The sequence below is a fragment of the Suricata suricatta genome, chromosome 3 (genome assembly GCF_006229205.1).
Source record: "Suricata suricatta isolate VVHF042 chromosome 3, meerkat_22Aug2017_6uvM2_HiC, whole genome shotgun sequence".
Classification (NCBI taxonomy): Eukaryota; Metazoa; Chordata; class Mammalia; order Carnivora; family Herpestidae; genus Suricata; species Suricata suricatta.
In genome coordinates this window covers 675,426-692,357 of record NC_043702.1, presented here as the reverse complement: position 1 = coordinate 692,357, position 16,932 = coordinate 675,426, and the positions used below count along the sequence as shown (strand labels likewise).

The 16,932-nt window shown below is 63.1% G+C and overlaps 1 protein-coding gene across 1 annotated transcript in view; it reads left to right on the top strand.

Moving 5' to 3' along the window:
- The window catches only part of CROCC2 (ciliary rootlet coiled-coil, rootletin family member 2), a 64,894-nt gene extending 49,769 nt beyond the window's left edge, over positions 1 to 15,125 (top strand). The window contains exons 26-30 of the mRNA XM_029933511.1: positions 1 to 74; positions 662 to 795; positions 8,163 to 8,309; positions 12,129 to 12,260; positions 13,951 to 15,125. The exon at positions 1 to 74 is cut by the window's left edge and continues 280 nt beyond it. Coding sequence (XP_029789371.1) covers positions 1 to 74; positions 662 to 795; positions 8,163 to 8,309; positions 12,129 to 12,260; positions 13,951 to 14,037 — 574 coding nt within the window. The 3' untranslated portion in view covers positions 14,038 to 15,125. The remainder of the gene's footprint in view (positions 75 to 661; positions 796 to 8,162; positions 8,310 to 12,128; positions 12,261 to 13,950) is intronic.
- Positions 15,126 to 16,932: the final 1,807 nt, after the last annotated feature.

The window sequence follows — 16,932 nt, the reverse complement described above, 5'->3', positions numbered from 1 at the left end:
GGCGGAGCGCGAGCGCGCCCAGGCCCAGGCCCACGCGGCGCGGCTGCGGACGGCGCTGGCACAGGCGGAGGAAGGTGACCCCCTTCCCTCACCCCGTCCCCGCGGACCCGCCAGGGCCGCGCCGCCGCCTCCCAGGGCTCCCCCCACACTCCCACTCTGGCCGCTGGTCTGGTGCCCTGTCACAGGGGCTTCCCCGCCACCAGGGGACACAGTCCAGAGACCTCACAGGGCCCGCAGACCCCCGTCCCGCCATGCCCACCTCCTGGAACCCGATTCCACAGTCACGAGGCCCATCCCCCCAGCCGGTCTCTGACCCCCGTCACCACAGAGAGCACCCCTGCCCTGCTAGTCTCCCCTCTGCTTTACTGTCCCGCACCCGTTAGCGGGCCCACCCAGGACGTGTCTGGAAGGAGGGATGTCTGTGGAAGGAAGGAACGTGGGGAGGAGGAGGAGCAAGCGGAGGGAGCCAGGGCCCCAGACCCACCCCCGGGGACCCTCGAGCGGCAGAGAAGTGTCAGGAGGGGGGGCTCCAGCCCCCACCGTCTAGCTCCCAGGCACTTACACTCAGCGAGCCTGAGTTTCCTCGCCTGTGAAATGAGTGGGGTCCCCCGCGTGGCACCACACAAGCGTGGGAGCCTGGCATCACCTGCTCGCCCCGCAGCCTGGCGCCGGGCGGACGGCGAGACCAGCAGCGCCCAGGCGGCGCGCGGCCTGCAGGCAGAGGCGCTCCGGAGGCTGGAGGAGGAGCACCTGGCCGGCACGCGGGCGGCAGGCCGGGAGAAGCAGCGGCTCCAGGTGGGCACAGGCTGGGTGGGACCTGGGGGAGCGGAGGTTTGGGGTCCCCTGGGCAGAAGCACAGCTGGGCTGGAGCAGGTGGCCTCAAGGGACGTGGCAGTCCCTTCGGGAGCACCCTCCTGGCAGAGCTGTCTTGGAGGCGGTCCTGGCCTTGTTTTAAAGATTAGGGAAACTGAGTCCTAGGCAGGGAGCGACTTGACCCCTATGACAGAGCTGGAGAGGCCCAGAGCCAGGGGCAGACCCCCAGGTCAGGAGGGGCGGGGCCGCACTCCATTTTACAGGTGTGTTCACACGTGTGTGTTCTGTGCATACTAGAAAATAACACTTTCTGTTTGCGGCTTACACATCGTGAAATGCATGTATCAAGCCAACCTTTGCAAATATGTCAATCAAATACTCCACGTTGGATCTGTCTCCCGAGTTTATGAAAGCCAGGAGTGATGTGGGCCAGGAGGGGACACCGCCTTTCGTGCACAAGGGTCTTTGGTTTGTAGATTTCTGGGACACGTTCCTCAGAACTTAGAGCTTCTCGGCCGCTCTGCCTCGTGGCAGCCCAGAGCGCCCGACGCCCGTCACACGTGCCATGTGTCGGGAGCCTGATGTACCTGCACCTGCAGGGAGGGCCCGCCCCCCACCCCCGGGTCCCCGCCCCGGACTCCGCCCCCACCCTGGACTCCGCCCCCCACCCCTGGGTCCCCGCCCCGGACTCCGCCCCCACCCCGTCCCTGCCCCAGACTCCCTCCTATATGCTTTCAGTCACCATTCATTTCATCCGCCTGGCCTTAGTGGCAAGCCCACCTCGGAGTCTGTGCCTTTTCTGAAGGAATCTATCCCCCTTACAAGTTTTGCAATAATTTCTTTGCTCTGGTTTTCTTTGGTTGCTAACAGGATGTTTGCTGATTTAACGCTTCCTCATGACTTACTTCCGTGCCAGCCTTTTATTCCAGGCGTATTTGCCCCCCTGCCCCTCCAAGGGGTGGGAAAGTTGAACAGCAAGCATGGCAGCCAACCTGTCTCCGCGCCCGTGCGCAGGGGACGCCCTCTCGCTCCCCGCCCCCACCAGCCTCGATCGCTCTGCACCCGTGTCCAGGGCTCTCCTCTGGGGCCTCCCCTGCTGCAGAGGGCCCCGCCTCCACCTTTCCTCTAAGTGCCCCGCGGGGGTCCGTCCACAGACCCCGCGGGTTTGTGCTCAGAGCAGCGCCCGCTGTGTTCCTTCCGAACCGCTGCGCAGCCATTGCCACAGACGGTTGACTGAACCCCGTGAGTGAGCTGCCGCCCCGCAGGCCCAAGGCCCGCAGTTCCCTCGGCAGGGTGCCACACGCTGGCGGTAGGGGCTGCATCCTCACCTGAGGCCCCACTGCAGACTCATCGGAGCCCGTTTCCCAGCCAAGGAGCTGAGCCAGAACTCCACCTGCCCCATGGGGCGCCAGCCGTTGCCCAGCGGGTCACAGCTGGCAGAAAGAGGCTCACACCCCAGTTCACTGGGAGGGGCCTGTTTCTACTCCAACTTCTTTTCTTGTGTGCCCTCTGACCCCAGGCTCAGCTGGTTCTAGAAAGGTAATAATGTCTAGGTGGTTCGAATCATTCCTTCCGGAGTGGATGCCAGAAAGCCCGTTTATCTTGGAAATTCGAAAATGTCCCCAAAACGTGGACTCCTTTCCTCTGTTGTCTCAGCCACGCAGGGGTCCCTCTCTGCATGCAGGGAATCTGCGTCGGTCAATGCATGTTATTTCCACCCAAAAACCCTCTCTTCTCCCCCAGCCTCTTCGCCTCCTTTTGTCCTAAATGTCACGGCAGCCCCACATTGCGCCCTGGGCCTTTTCCTCCTTGTTGACCTGGGATGTCACCTTCCTGTCGCCAGCTCCCCGCCACGTCCCAGAGACCTTAGGGTCTTCCCCCTGCTTGGCTTATCGGAGTGGGGGGTAGAGACAGAGAGAGAGAGAGAGAGAGAGAGAGAGAGAGAGAATCCCAAGCAGGCTCCCCGATCAGTGCAGAGCCCAACATGGAGCTGGGGCTCACGAGCTGTGAGGCGACGCCCTGAGCAGAATCGGGAGTCAGACATTCCACACTCAACCGGCTGAGCCCCCAGGCGCCCCTGCTCCTTGTGTTTTAATCTCGACTGTTCTGCTCTGGCTCCCCACCCTCATCTCTCCTTCAGGAGAGTGTCAGTGAACATTTTCTGACACATGTTCCCATTTCTTGCAAAACTCGGTTCTCTTTCAATACAATACCCTCATCCTGATCCCTCGGAGTGGCTTTGTCTCCTGAACCACAGTTGATTGCTAGTGTCAAGTCTTCCTCCACACGTCTTCAAAGAAGGGGGTCTGGTCTTGTTCAAAGTCAGGAGTGGAGGGAGACCCACCTGGGACGTCACATGTCCCTGTCCAGGTATTTCAGGCCCAAGCTGAAAGGCAGAGAGAAAGGGGGGGCCACGGGGACCCCCAGGGACCTCGGGGCTGTGGGGAGGGGGCAGGGCAGCGGAGGTGGCCCTGGGCGGCACCAGGGACCGGCTGGCTGTGGCGGCAGGTGTCCCCCCTCTCGGCACTTGCAGGCCAGGGGGCTGGGGGCCTTTGTGGCCCCGTCCTTACTGGCCTGCCCTCCAGCCCTGACCCAGCGTCCCCGAGGTCCCGTGAGATCCCACACGCGGGCGCAGAGGGCTCCCCTGGATGTTGTTCAAATCTTCTCTGCCCCTGCGTCAGAATTTACTCAACTTTTCAGTGACGTTTATGTGCTAAAATCTGTCCGTTGTTCTAGCAATTCTCCGATGTTAAGGCCACTTGGTTCTGTGTGCTCTCACCTCGTGGAAACCCCCAAAGTCTCTGATCTCCAGGTCTGAGGAAGATGTTTCCCAGTATTTAAATATTTATTTATTTGTTTTGAAAGACAGTGTGTGAAAAGGGGAGGGACAGGGAGAGAAGGGACAGAGGGTCCGAAGCAGGCTCTGCAACGCAGCACCAAGCCTGACGCAGGGTCGAATCCACCAGCCCTCATGACCCCACTGAAGTCGATGCTCAACGACTGAGCCGAGCAGGCGCTCCTTACCCGGTTTTTTTAACCTGTTGGCCATTGAGGGGCACCTGGGCCGGAGGATTCACACACAGACACACCTAAGGCCCAGAGGCCGCAGGCCCTTTGGACAAACAGCAAATCCCAGCTGCAGTGTTTGCAGCCAGGGAGCCGGGTAGGGCGCAGGACGCGTGGCCACGCCCCCACCACTTCCGCAGGGTCGCCCACCGGCCGCCCGTAGAGCAAGGTCTGCATCTGACTCGACTGCTTTCACTTTCATGGCTGGGTACCCCCCTCCCCTGTTTCACATGAACCAATGTGTTTGTCAAGAGAAAGTTAATTAAAAACATATTTTCTAATTAAATGGGAGGCTGTGCTATGCAAACAGTAAGATTCTTGTTTGAGAGCAAATCCCTCCCCGTTTCCAGGGCTACCCTGGGAATTCAATAGATCAACAGTGCAGAACCGAGCCCCGAGCACTAGGACTTGCGCCCAACACAGCACCCGGGGGTCCTCAGAGCAAGTGGGGGGCGTGGGCGCACATCCCCCCAGGAGAGGCCGCTGAGTGTCCCCCCATCAGAGCCAGGCCAAGGCCTCCCCAGCTAGAAGACCTCACGACGCCCACCCCACCCCTGCCCCCGGGGCCCTGCACACACCCTCTTCTCCCGAGCACCGGCCTCCGGGGCCCAAACAGCATCAGTAGGTTCCAGAAGCAAAGCCCGGAGCTGCAGGGCCTCACGGACCGGCAGACTTCGCAGGTCGCCCGGGCCCACCTGAGCCCGGAGTCCATGCCGCCCCTTAGTCACGAGTGTCTGCATCTGTATCCCCTCAGGGCGCCGTGTTTACCAGAGTTTGGGTGCTGAGACTATTTTACCTTCATGCAACAAAGGGGGTGAGCTTTCTGTCTTTCTCCGTCACCTGCATCTCATGGACTGGCCGGCGTCAGGCTCCTGGGAGGGTGCTTGGGGCTGGCCGGCGACGGTCGGTACCTCTGCTCAATAACCCACCTCACCGCCTCTCCCCTGCTTCTCTGCGGGCCGCCTCGGCCCGCCTCTCCCCTCTCCACTTGTGCTGAGGATGCTCCCGTGGGATTTGATGTTTTGTTCCATCCGCGGCTCGGTCTCAAGCTGGACGCGTTCATCCCTGGAGCTCCGTCGTATTTGGCTCTGAGGCTGGATCTCCTCCCCAGCATTGGGGGTTTCTAGCTGCTTCTTGCCGTGTGATCTGCCAACAGCTCCTCAGGTGCATCGTCTTCAAAAGAAACAGCTTCACCTCTTCTCTCATTTTTGCCCACAGTGATTCATTTCGGCTCGTATTAGCCTCCTCTCTTTGGTGTTTGTGATTTCCCTCATTTCTCAAACCGATAAGTGAGATGTTTACAGTCGGGCCTCCTCCCCCAGTGAGGCTTCCCAGTTATTGGTTCCTTCCTTGGGGGCCCGTGTGCGCCACGGGTTTCTGACATGAGTTCTTTTTCTTTTTATCATTTTTCTAAGAGTTTCCGTTTTTACTTCTTAAAAGAACCATGCACGGTGTGCCTCTCTTCGTGGCTGTATCGAGCCGGGCCCCTGAGAGGGCGGCCGGGCCGCTGGAGCTTTCCGATCAGCTCTGAAGGGCCCTGGTCTGCAGGCTGTTTGCTGGCCGTTGGCTCGCGGTTTGGTTTTGTCTAATTGTTTATGGTATGTTTAGAGGGAAACTGGGCAAAGCTGACAGATAAAGAATAGATGTTTGAGATTTTTAAAGGAAAATTTGAGAAACAATAGTAAAACTGATGGCGAGGCTAGGATGGTCAGAGTGAGGGGGGCGCAGGGGCAAGTGAGGGGGGCGCAGGGCAGGCTGATGGCGAGCAGCCCAGGTGACAGCACCAGGTCCCCCGTACGTCCCAGCACTGCCCGGGCTGGGCTTTCCGGGGCCCCGAGGCCTCCGAGGGCAGGACCCGAGCGGGGCGGCACTGGACCCTCACCCTGAACCCGGGTTTGGGAGGCCAGCCCCTAGCCTCGTAGCGCGTCCGGACTCAGAACCCAAGCGACACCAGAAATGAGACTAACTCAGTGGCGCGCCGGCTGACGTTCATAAAGGGTGCACCGTGCAATTATTACGGTTAATTTGAATTCCGTAAAAGTTGAATCATTACAAGAGGAGCGTAATCCTTCACATAAGTGGTTTGGGCCTCTTTAAAATACCATGAAATATTTAAGCCGTATTCGAAGGAACCCTCTGCGTTTCTGCCGGAAATGTGCACAGGCGGGAAGCAGCGGGTCCGAGCGTGCAGGGAAGGGAGAGTCACTGCGGTTTTAGGCACGTGAACCGTCCCCGCTGCCCGATTCTAGAGCACTCGCGCGTCAGACAGAAAGCAGGCTGTCCAGGGCCAGCCCAGCGACCCCTCCCCTCCGCCTCTGAATCAGCCTCCCCCACGAGCAGAGCAGGGCAAGTTCACGTGGGTGACGACCGAGTGAGCGAACGGGCGGAAGGGCCCACGGCTGGCGCCCTGGGCACAACCGCGTGAATGCTCCTCGATGGCCCGACGGCGCCCTGTGGCCGCAGGGCTGGCCCGGGCGGCCAGCGCCTCCGGCCTTCCCCCTCTGGCTCCGCGCCCCGTCTCCCTCTTCTCAAACGAGCCCCCGCTTGCCCCCCACCCCACTCGCCTCTCTGCAGGCGCTGTCTCCCCTCCCCCAGCCAGGCTTCTGGGAACAGCTGCCCCTCCCTCCACCCTCAGCTCGGCTCCCCACCCTCACACACACGTGCAAAGGTCACAAGCAACATTTGTTTCCATCCAGAGGGTCCTTTATGGGTGTGTGTCTCTGTGACCTTCTGGGGCATTCCACAGAGGGGGCCGTCTCTCCCTCCCTCTGGTCCTCCTGGTCCTCCTTCTGCTCTGACACCCCCTAGACCCAGGACCTGTTCCCTCCCCCCGCTCCCCTCCCACCTGGACAGCCCTCCCCTCCCCCTGGCCATCGGTGCCCTGGGCCTCCAGAGCTACCTGGTTCTGTGACACTGTCCCCCTATCCAGTGACTCCTGGGCAGCTCCCCAACACTGAACTCCGACCCCTCACCCCCATGCACCCCCTTCCGTCTTGGTAACGTGGGTCCTGGACCACCCAGGAGTGCAGGCTGGGAGCCCTGGGGACACGGCGGCTCCTCAGCCCCCACAGCTGTCTCCAGATTTCAAGTCATGTCCTGCGCCCCTGAGTCCAAGCTCCCACGGGCTCCCGCGTGGGCAACCCCGCACGCCCCCTCCACCCCTGCACCGCACCTCCGCCTGTCCTCTCAGCCCCCAAAGCACCAGCAGGTGTGACGCCTGCTTTTCTGGAGTCCGAGGTACCGGAAGGCACAGGCCACTTCCCCCACGAAACACTCAGGAAGATGCAGACGCAGAGGCTGGCCTGGCCTTATCTGTGTCACGGCAGGCAGGACGGCCACCAGCCAGGCGGACTCGAAGAGGCTTAGGTGCGTCTCTTTGCTTACAAGAGCTCTCCAGGCGCCCGGTGTGCCCACTCCGGGGCCCAAGAGACACACGGGCGCTGGCCTGGGATGGCTCCCAGCGGGGGGACAGGCACACCAGCTGACAGACTCTGCGGGGAAGCCGGGCTGAGGGTGGCGGGACAGGGGGCAGCGAGAGGCTCTCATTGGAGAGTGAGCAGCCTGGGTGGTCCAGGCCGTGTCCCCTCTGTGGTATTCACCCTGAGGGAGCGGCACAGCTCACCGTACGGACTGAAGTGTGCGGCCAGGCCACCCTGCGACCATGCCTGGAGACAGAAAGTGGAGGCGTCATGGGTGCCCAAGCAAATAATGCCGGTCTGGGCGGGCGAAGGCAGAGGGGCCCGGGACTGCACAGGGCGGGCGTTCGGGTGTCAGGGGAGGGGCAGCGGCGGGGGCCATCCCACCTGCCTGGGCTCCGTTTATGTGTGGTGTGTCCAGGGCACCCGTGGGGCAGGGAGCAGTGTCCTAGGGCCGATGGTCCTGGGCACGCAGCAGGGACAGAGGCGGGGGACACACGGTGGCAGATCTCAGAGGCAGAAGGGGACAGGGGGCACACAGGCTGAGCCCCCCAGGCTCCGTGAGCTGAGGACAGCTACCAGACTGTGGGTCACAGGACTGGCAGCGGGGGAGGGGTGCGGTTTGGAGGCCATGCCGGCCACAGCAGGGAGCCTGCCAAGGGGGGGGCCTCCCTCAGCGAGTCCTGCGCTGCGCCCCCTCCCCACCACGGCTCCAGAGCAAACTGCCTGATAGGTGCTCGCCATACTCGACCTGTTCTTGCCTTTGTACATCCCCGCGACCCCCAGCGGGATCCAGGCAGCTGCTTCTCCGCCCCCAGCACACGCCCAGGCCGCGTGTCCAGGACACCCCACCATTCCTTCCTGCAGGAGCAGCTGGACGCCCTGCACGGGGCCCTGGAGGAGAGCCGGAGGCACAGCCAGGGCCTGGCCCAGAAGGGGAAGCTGCTGGAGGCGCAGGTCGCCAGGCTGGAGCGCAGATGCCAGGAGGCCGAGGGCGCATTGGAGCCCTTGCAGGTGAGGGACACCCCCCCCCCAGGGCAGGGCCCTGCCTTCCCTTTAGAGAAGCATCGCCCCTCCTCCCCAGGCAGGAAGGGAGGTTCTGGGAGATGCCAGCCGTGGGTGTTCACACCTGGCACCTCCCAGACGCCCAGACACTGCAGCTCACATACGGGGAAACTGAGGCGGGAGGGAGTCAGAGGCCCGAGGCCTCTCCCGGGGTATCTGGCTCCACATCACGCGCCCCTACGACAGTGGGCCGGCTGTGGACGCACAGCTCAGGGGGAAAGGGCGGGTGAGCGGAGAGCCCCGCTGGGCTCCGCGCTCTGCAGCCAAGTACGGGGGCGGCTCGTCCCGCAGAGAAGACGCCGCGCACCTGCCGGCCCGCCTGCAGGGGGAGCTCGCGGTGCTGCGCGCCCGGGGGTGGTGGGCGGGGCTCGGCTGCAGGGGCGGGATGGGGAGGGGGGGTCCCTGGAGGGGCCGGCGGTGGTGGGGGAAAGGGGAGCATACCGTGGGGGTCCAGGCAGGGCCGGGCTGCCTGAGGTGCTTCTCCGGATGGACACCTGTTCTGCACCTGCCCACTCTCTCCGAGCTCAGGGCCACCCTGCAGACCTATCACCCCAGGCCCGGAGTGCACCCGGGCCACAGCAAATCGCCGGCTTTGTCCCCAGTATCTGGGCCACAGCCCTGCAGGGGGCTGTGTGGCCTGGCACACCGCGTACCCCTGGAGCCCCAGATTCTGCTGTCCACGTTGGAAATGACGCCAGCCCCTGGGAGTGCCCTGCAAGGGGAGGCGCAGACCTCCACAGCGGGAGACCAGGAAGGCATGTTGTCAAGGGGACAAGCCTGCTAGTGACGCCAGCTGCCTCACACAGGGCAGCCTGCAAGACAGGGTCCCAACTAAAGCTGTCGAGCGAAGGCAGACAACTACATGCCGGGCAAGACGGGGAGAGAGCAGGGAGGCAGTGAGGCCGAGGCCCGCGGCCAGTAACTCTGGCGCCTGTCCCCAGATGTGGGAGATCTGGTCTCCACGTATGAAACAGGTCACAGTGGAGCTACTCAAGTTGAAATAGGGGTGGGGGTCACCAGAGCATCTTCCTGGAGCCCAGGTTGACCTAGGAGGAAACTGGGGCCCGGAGAAGGAAACCAGCAGAACACGGCCCAGGCCCCATGCCCACTCATGGCTCTGAGGGCCCACCCAGCGGGTGCCCGCCATGGAGGGGGCCCTCCCCCCTCACATTGCCCGAGACGGACGGCGCTGTGTGACAGACACACCCGGCTGCCTGTGACAAGGTTACACCCTCACAGCCCCCTCTGGGGCAGACAGGCGGGGGGCTTGAGCGGGGAATACGGAGGAATCAGGCAGTAGGGGAGGCTGGGGACAGCCTTCGCTGGGCTGATGACCCTTCGCGGTCAGCGACCCCACCTACAAGTGGGCAAAGCGAGAGTCCTGGCGTCGGGAGGGGTGCTGAGGGTGACAGCCACGGTCCCCGGGTAGGTGGCCTTCCTACGGCTTCACACCTGGGCCCCATGTGGGCAGAAACCCTCATGGCTCTCCCCCACAGCAGCGGCCTGAAGCAGAGTGGGCACAGAGAAGCCAGGGGACGCGGCCCTGCCAGCTCACACCCCTCCCGCCGCAGCGCAGGCCCCCACAGAGGTGTGGGAGGTGTGTGCCAAGGGGGCCACCTCCACACAGGGGACCAGGCCCAGGGAAGAGGCATTTGTCACTCACCGCTGCTCCAGAAGGTGGCACCCAGCCAGGGTCTCCCAGGGGGACGGGGCGGGGGGGCGTCCATGTTAAATGACACAGCCTCACAGATCGGTAGGGGCCACCTCAGGTCCAGGAGACCCCCGAGTTGGCCACTGCATGCCTTGCCCACTCACCTAGACCAGTGGGACCAGCCTTATGTGGGGCAGACTGGCCTGGGGGGGACCACACAGGCCAGGTGTGGCCTCACCGGCACCGAGTTTCTGCCCATGAAGTGAATGAGACAGCAGATGCCCAGGATGCCCAGAGCTCACAGACTTTGGAGGACACAGGGGCCAGCATGACGTGCAGATGCCAGCAAGCAGTGGAGGACAAAGGACACCAGCCACAGCAGGAGCAGGACGGGGGTGCGGAGTTGTGCCACAAGCAAGATGCAGAACCAAAGGCAGCGGGGTCCCTCTGGGGCTGATGTCGGCCTTCCAAGGCCCCCCGTGCCCAGCTGTCCCCCAGCCTCTCTCTGATTTGGAGGCCGGCTCCGGTGCAGTCGGACCAGTGGGCCCCCAAGGACAGCGGTGAGGCCCCACCAGGCGAGGGCGCTGCTGGGCCTGGACCCTCCAGCAGCGTCTGCCCAAGCATGTGTGAACGCCAGGCCCTGGCCACCAGACCACACCGTCCAGCTGACAAGTGGGTTTTCTAGAGGGGAGTGGCCAGATCGGCGGGGTGGCAGCCGGGGGCAGGGACCCTGGGAACAGGATGCAGGCACAGGAGCCAGCAGGCCAGGACAGTCGTTGAAAGCCACTGGCTAGCTTGTCCATGCACGGCCACCTGCCCTCCCAGGGAGGAGGGCCGGCCAACCCCTATGGTCACGGTCACGGTCACAGTCATCCTGCTTTTCCTGAAGGGTGGGCCGACACAGAACTGCCCAGTCGGGGGAGCCCAGGCCTCCGGGGCCCCTCCTGGGAGCCTGGCCGGCGCAGGGGCACTGCCCAGGGCAGCGGAGCCAGCTGGGAGCCCCCGCGGCCCAGGACAGGGAGGGGAGGGGAGGGGCGGCTAATGAGTTCCAGGAGGTCAGCTGTGAGGGGCCCCAAACCCATAAACCCTTTATTGGTGTCTCAGGAGGGGAAACCCGGATGTAGCCGTTTATTTATTTTGGATTTCACTTTTCTCTTCTCTTTTTAACATGCACTTCCAGGAGTGTAACTGGATTTTTAAAGAAACAGGACTTCCTTTTTCAATGGAAGCGGACCCTTTGTTTTTCTCACCCCTGAAGAAAGAAGTCGTTATTTTTGAATCGCTGTTCTCCTGTCACTGACCAAATTACTGACAGTGTCTTCTGACAGAGGGTGCCGGGCAAGAAGACACTGAACAGAGGAGTGGCCTGGCACCCAGGGGCAGAGGGATGTGGCCCCAAGCCAGCGGGACCCACCAGGCAGGCAGAGCAGGGTAGAGGAGGGGGCCCGGTTTGTAGAGCAGGGCCTGGGTTCGAATCTCACCCCAGCTGCTGCCAGGCCCAGCACCCACCCACAGGCTTCCAGGAGATCATCCACATCACGCACCCACGAGGCACAGCCTGGGGTGTCCGTGCCTTCTTCCAGAAGGGCCACCCGCCAGGGATAGAAGGAGCCCCCACCAAACTTCCCGTTGAAAATGTTTGCTTCTTCAGTCCCCTGATGTGAACCCCCTGCCCTGTGCCCAGCATGCTGGGGAAGGTCACCAAGAAGGGGGCTCCACTGGGGACACCCCCCAGGAAAACAGATGGTGGGGACACAGGCATGTTGGACCTGGGTCAGAGTGTCAGGGCCCTCGAGCTGGCTTCGGGTGCCCAAGTACAGGGGCTGGCACTCCATGAGGCCAGGGCAGTGGCAGGATGGGCCCCTGGGCAGCAGGCCGGGCAGGCCACCCCACAAGATAGAGCCATTCCCCTCCCCCACTGGCCTAAGCAGCCTGACGCCTGGACCCCGTGCTCCTCCTTCAGCCCTCGCCCTGGCTGCAGGGCGCTCCCTCTGCCCAGCCTGCTCTCAGGGGACCCAGAGCCCTTTCCAGAACCTCCTTTCCAGAGGGGAAGGCTGGCCTGACCCCATCCCCCCGCCAGGAGGCCACTAAGAACTCTGCCACCTGGGCTCTTGCAGATGGAGCAGGAGATGCTGGGGAAGGAAGGGGACACGGCGAGGCCGGGGGCCCAGAAGGAGCTAGCGCGCCGGCCCATGGACAGCCTGCGCCCGGAAGGGGAAAGGGTGCGGAGGCACCACCAGCAGCGGCAGGTCAGCTGGGCCAGCCCCGGGGTGCACACAGGGGCAGGGAGTGGCCGGTGGGTCTCACGCCGCACACGCCCCAGCGGATGCACACGCAGGGAGGGACGGGCTGGGCAGCTCCCACACGGACAGTGTCTGGAGACCCAGCCCGAGGTGACAGTGGGGTCTCCCAGGCTCACACGCAAGGGGCAGGCGGGGGTGGAGCCAGGCTCCGGGCCCCTCCTGGGCGTCTCTGCAGGCCCCGAGGGAGCGCTGTCACTGCCAAAGGAGCTTGTGCAGAACCGACCGGGTCCGGAGGAGCATGGGAAGCACAGGGCCAGGCAGGCCTGGGAGCAAGTCCGGGGGCTGCTCCTGGGTGCTGGGGGGCATCTCTCTCCCACCGCTGGCCAGACCCCCCCTCCACACAAGGACTTGGCACTAGGGGCAGGGGGCGAGAATCATTCTGTGACGCCCGAAAACTGTCCCCCCCGCCAGGCCAGCCACGCAGAAACTGGGATGCCAGGAAAACAGCTGTGAGGCCCCGCCTGGAGGCCCGTGGGTGGGGCTCTAGACCAGACCAGGCCCAAGGGCTGAATGTGCTCGGACCCCTAGGCCAGGCCAGTCCTGGGCAGGGGCTGTGCCCTCAGGCAGGTGGGCAGCCCCACCAGGTTCTCAGCCTGGGCCCAGAGAGCCGAGCAGGCCCAGGCCCTGGCCCAGCGGCTTGGGAGCTGGCCACTCAGCACTGGCAGGACCCGGCCACGGACGCCAAGCAGCCTCACGGGGCTGCTGCAGGCTCCCCAGACCCACCAGCAGCGGGTGAAGGTCGTGGAGGAGGAAGTGGGGCCTGGACCTCAGCACCCCAGGCAGGGGAGTGGTGGGGAGGGACGGGCACCCTGTAGCAGCACACTGCAAGGGTACCTGCCTGGCCTCCGCCAAAGGCCTTGCGGCAGGGAGGTCCCAGCACTGTGGCCCGGTGGCCCGGCCACCCCCGGGGGCTCTCAGACTTCATCCCTGCAGCCACACCTCGCACTGAGGGGCAGAGCGAGCATTCTGGGACAGGCCACCACCCTCCCTACGCCTCCATGGCCCTGCCCTCAGGCGGAGTGGTGAGGACAGATCCTGGGTCAGAGGTCACTGCCGCTGAAGTGTCCCACCGCGCCTGCACGTGTCCGTCGGAGTCGGGAAGGGAGAACAGTGGTGAACGTGGGGATGAGGGGGGGACAAGGTGGGGAGGAGGCATGGCAGGGACTCGGGGTGTGCCGGCGCTGCCCCGCCCCCCACCACACCCGTACACACACCTGCTGGGGCTGACCCTCGGGCCCCTGGGCGCCATCTGGTCAAAACCCTCACTTTCCAGCTGAAACGCAGAAGGGTAAAGTGACTACCCAGTGTCACCCCCAAGTTAGTGTCCCCAACCCACCAAACCACATTTGCCAAATTTATAAGCTAAGCAGCATGTATTTCCTTATCATGTCGGGTGTGTTCACGGCCTGAAGGGACGGGGTCCATCCATGGCGGGTGTGCAGCGGCCTCAGTCCCCAGGACCTGCAGGGCGGGTGTCCCCGATGAGCGTGGCCCCTCACGTTCCCGACGCGGCAGCCAGCAAATCAGCCCACCCGCCTGGTGTCTCTCCCAGACACCCGCCTCTCCTTAGGAGCCCCAGAGCCCCCCACGACCATGGGCGGGGGGCTGCCCACCTGAGCTCCTGCCCTGTCCCCAGGTGGCCAGTCTGAAGAAGCAGCTGGACCCAGAGGTGCCTCTGCAGCAACAAGCCCCCCTCAGCCAGGTCTTCCGGCCCAAAAAGTGAGCCCTCCTGCAAAAGCCCCCAGGGCGGCCAGCCCGCCACAGTGCTGACCCGACAGGCAGAGCTGCCACCAGGAAGACAGACGCCTCCCGCCACTCAGAGAGCATGGTGCAGGCAGCCACGGCCCAGTGCCCACCACACCTTCTGGGGCTCTATGCCGGCAGGCGCCCCGCGAGCCCACTGGGTTCCATGCTTGCCCAGCCCTTGGGACATCCACCTCTGTGCCCCCTGGACTGTGCTCCAGGACGCTCCCCCCCGGGTGCCACCCTGTCCCCGGCCTGGCACTCTGGCTCCACTTGGGACGCACTGATCTGGCCAGACCCTGGTAGCCAGGCCCCATCAGGCCAGCTTCCGCGGCCACAGGCTGCATTCCATGCCCTCAGCTCTATAAACCCGGGGAAACACGTGGAAAATATTTCCACCAACTGGAGCCAAAAACAGAATGTCCCGCAAGGCCCAGCCACCACCTCCCTCGTCCAGAGGCCACAGACCCTCCTGCGTCCGGAACTGCAGGCCTGTTCCAGGGGCAGGTGGCTGGAAATGACTCAGAGTCCGGTCCCCCTGACTCGCCGGCCATGGGAAGCACCAGCCGGGAGACTTGGAGCTGTTACAGAATCCCCCACTTCTCCAGCCTCTGAACTCTGGGCAAACTCCCGGGGGAACCGAGGCAGCCATCCTGGGCCTCTGTGGGGTTCACCTTGTTAGCATTTTTGCTCATTCCCCCGTGGACTCGGCCAGAGTGATTTGTTATCCTCCCCAAATGCCTCCCTTGTTCTGTAAGTGACACGTTCACGGGACGCGGGGCACCAGCCAGTCCAAGGAATTCCTGCGCGCACGGGTGCTGGCTGCCCTCCAGGACCCCCGGGGCGGGGGGAAGAGCCGGGGCTCACGAGCCCGCCGCCCGGCCTTCCCTGCACCTTGCTGTCCCGATGTGCCATCGCCGCCTGCCTGTTTCAAGATTGATCCACGGCTTAAAACAGGCCACCCTATCAAGACCTTGCTTTCTGCTTGAATTTAGCAATGGAATTGGGGCGCCTGAGGGGCTCAGTGGGTGAAGCCTCCGACTTCGGCTCAGATCATGATCTCATGTTCGTGGGTTCGAGCCCTGCGTCGGGCTCTGTGCTGACAGCTCAGAGCCTGGATGCTTCTTCAGATTCTGTGTCTCCCTCTCTCTCTGCCCCTCCCCTCTCATGCTGTGTTTCTCTCTGTATCAAAAATAAATAAAACATTTAAAAAAATTAGCAATGGCGTTCCCACGTGCAGTCAAGTGTTCAAAAGCAGCGGCGAGACGGGCAGCGGCGAGACGGACAGGGGCGTACGGGCATCATTCTGCCTCTCAAATCTGCCTGCTTCCTGGCGGCTCTGTGGAGGGGACTCTGAGGCCCAGCTCAGGCTTGGAGGGGAAGAGCTGGGCCACCCATTAGCATGGCTGCTTTGGGCCCAGGAGGCGGTGCTGGGGATGACGTGCCACCAGTGGGGGCTAGTGGGCCGGCACACCCCTGCTTCGGGAGAGTGCCATGCAAAGTGGGGGAGGAAGGGGCCCGACAGAGGATGCATGGTCCCCAGGGCCTGGCATTTAGTAGACAGACCCCCGCCCCCCAGCAGACAGGACCCCAGGGGCGGGTGAGGGTGGTGAGGAGATCGGAGTCTGCAGCTCTGAGGCGTCACTGGGGTCTCAGTGGCACTAAGGACACGCTCAGGGTGAAGAAGGAAATGTATCCCAGGTGTGGAAGGGGTCAGGTGACTTCTCAGTAGTAAAATGAAAGCCCCCCCATATTTTGCCCAACATCCCGGTGATTTGGTTCTTTCCTTGCCCCCAGATGCACACGCGGGACTCCACAGCACCTGCAAAACCTCTAGGTTTTTTTTTACGTTAACGAATACTTCCATCCCCGCAGGAGATGCTAGGTTTTACTTACTCAGCATGAAGTCATACACTTAGGAAAAGGAGGATTTTTCCAATGGGAGCAACTCAGTGTTCCCTTGAGCATCTCCAGCAGCCTGTGGGTCTGACAATGACCAGGGAACCAGGGGGAGCCCCGCTGTGTCCTCCAACAGCGCCCGGGACACATGAGGGGCAGGGCCTCCAGGAGGTCTTGCTTGTGACCAAGGCCACAAGGCAGTCCGCAAGAGGTCAGAGTTGAGCCCAGAGGCCAGTGAGGCTGCAGGCAGTGTCCTGCCGACTGGAGGACAGACATGAGCTGGGAGAACCGGGCGGGGCGAGGCCCAGTGCCCGGGGTGCTGCTCACAGCGGCTTCTTGGCCACCGGCACGGCCGCCTCCAGACTGTGAGAGCCCCCTTGGCCCGCATCAGTCTGTGACTCAGCCTCGGAGGGATCCCAGCTCCGCCCCCTCCGGCTGTGCGATTCTGGACAGGTGCTCTACCCTCAGTTTCCTCCTCTGTAAAATGGGGAGAGCCCACCCCTGAGGCTGCGTGGTGAGCCCTCTGTGCGGTGTCATTTGCCCACACCGGCCCCAGCACGAGCCCTCAGCGACGGGGGAGGCCACAGTGGGAGGGGGACTACCAGGCACCCGGGCAGCAGCCCGCCCAGGGCCACACGACAGGCCTGCAGCCCCCAGCGGAGGAGAGCAGGAGAGTGCAGGAGAGGGGCCACCTGGGTTCCCAGGAGACAGACGAGGCAGCAGCTTCAGCTGGGCCACAGCTGGAGCAGGAAATGGCCAGCTGAAACCGGAGTCATTGATATTCCGGCTTAGAAAACATTTATTTTTTCAAATAACTGAAAATAAAAATTGTAACAACGAAACCTGTGAAAAAGAGACCCACCACCCCCTGCACCCCGTCACGTTAGAGCCTCAGGCAAAACCCGAGCGCTGCTGCCTGCGCCGCGCCGCATACCCTTTCTAAAAACTTCTACTTGACGTTTTGTCATTAGGCTTT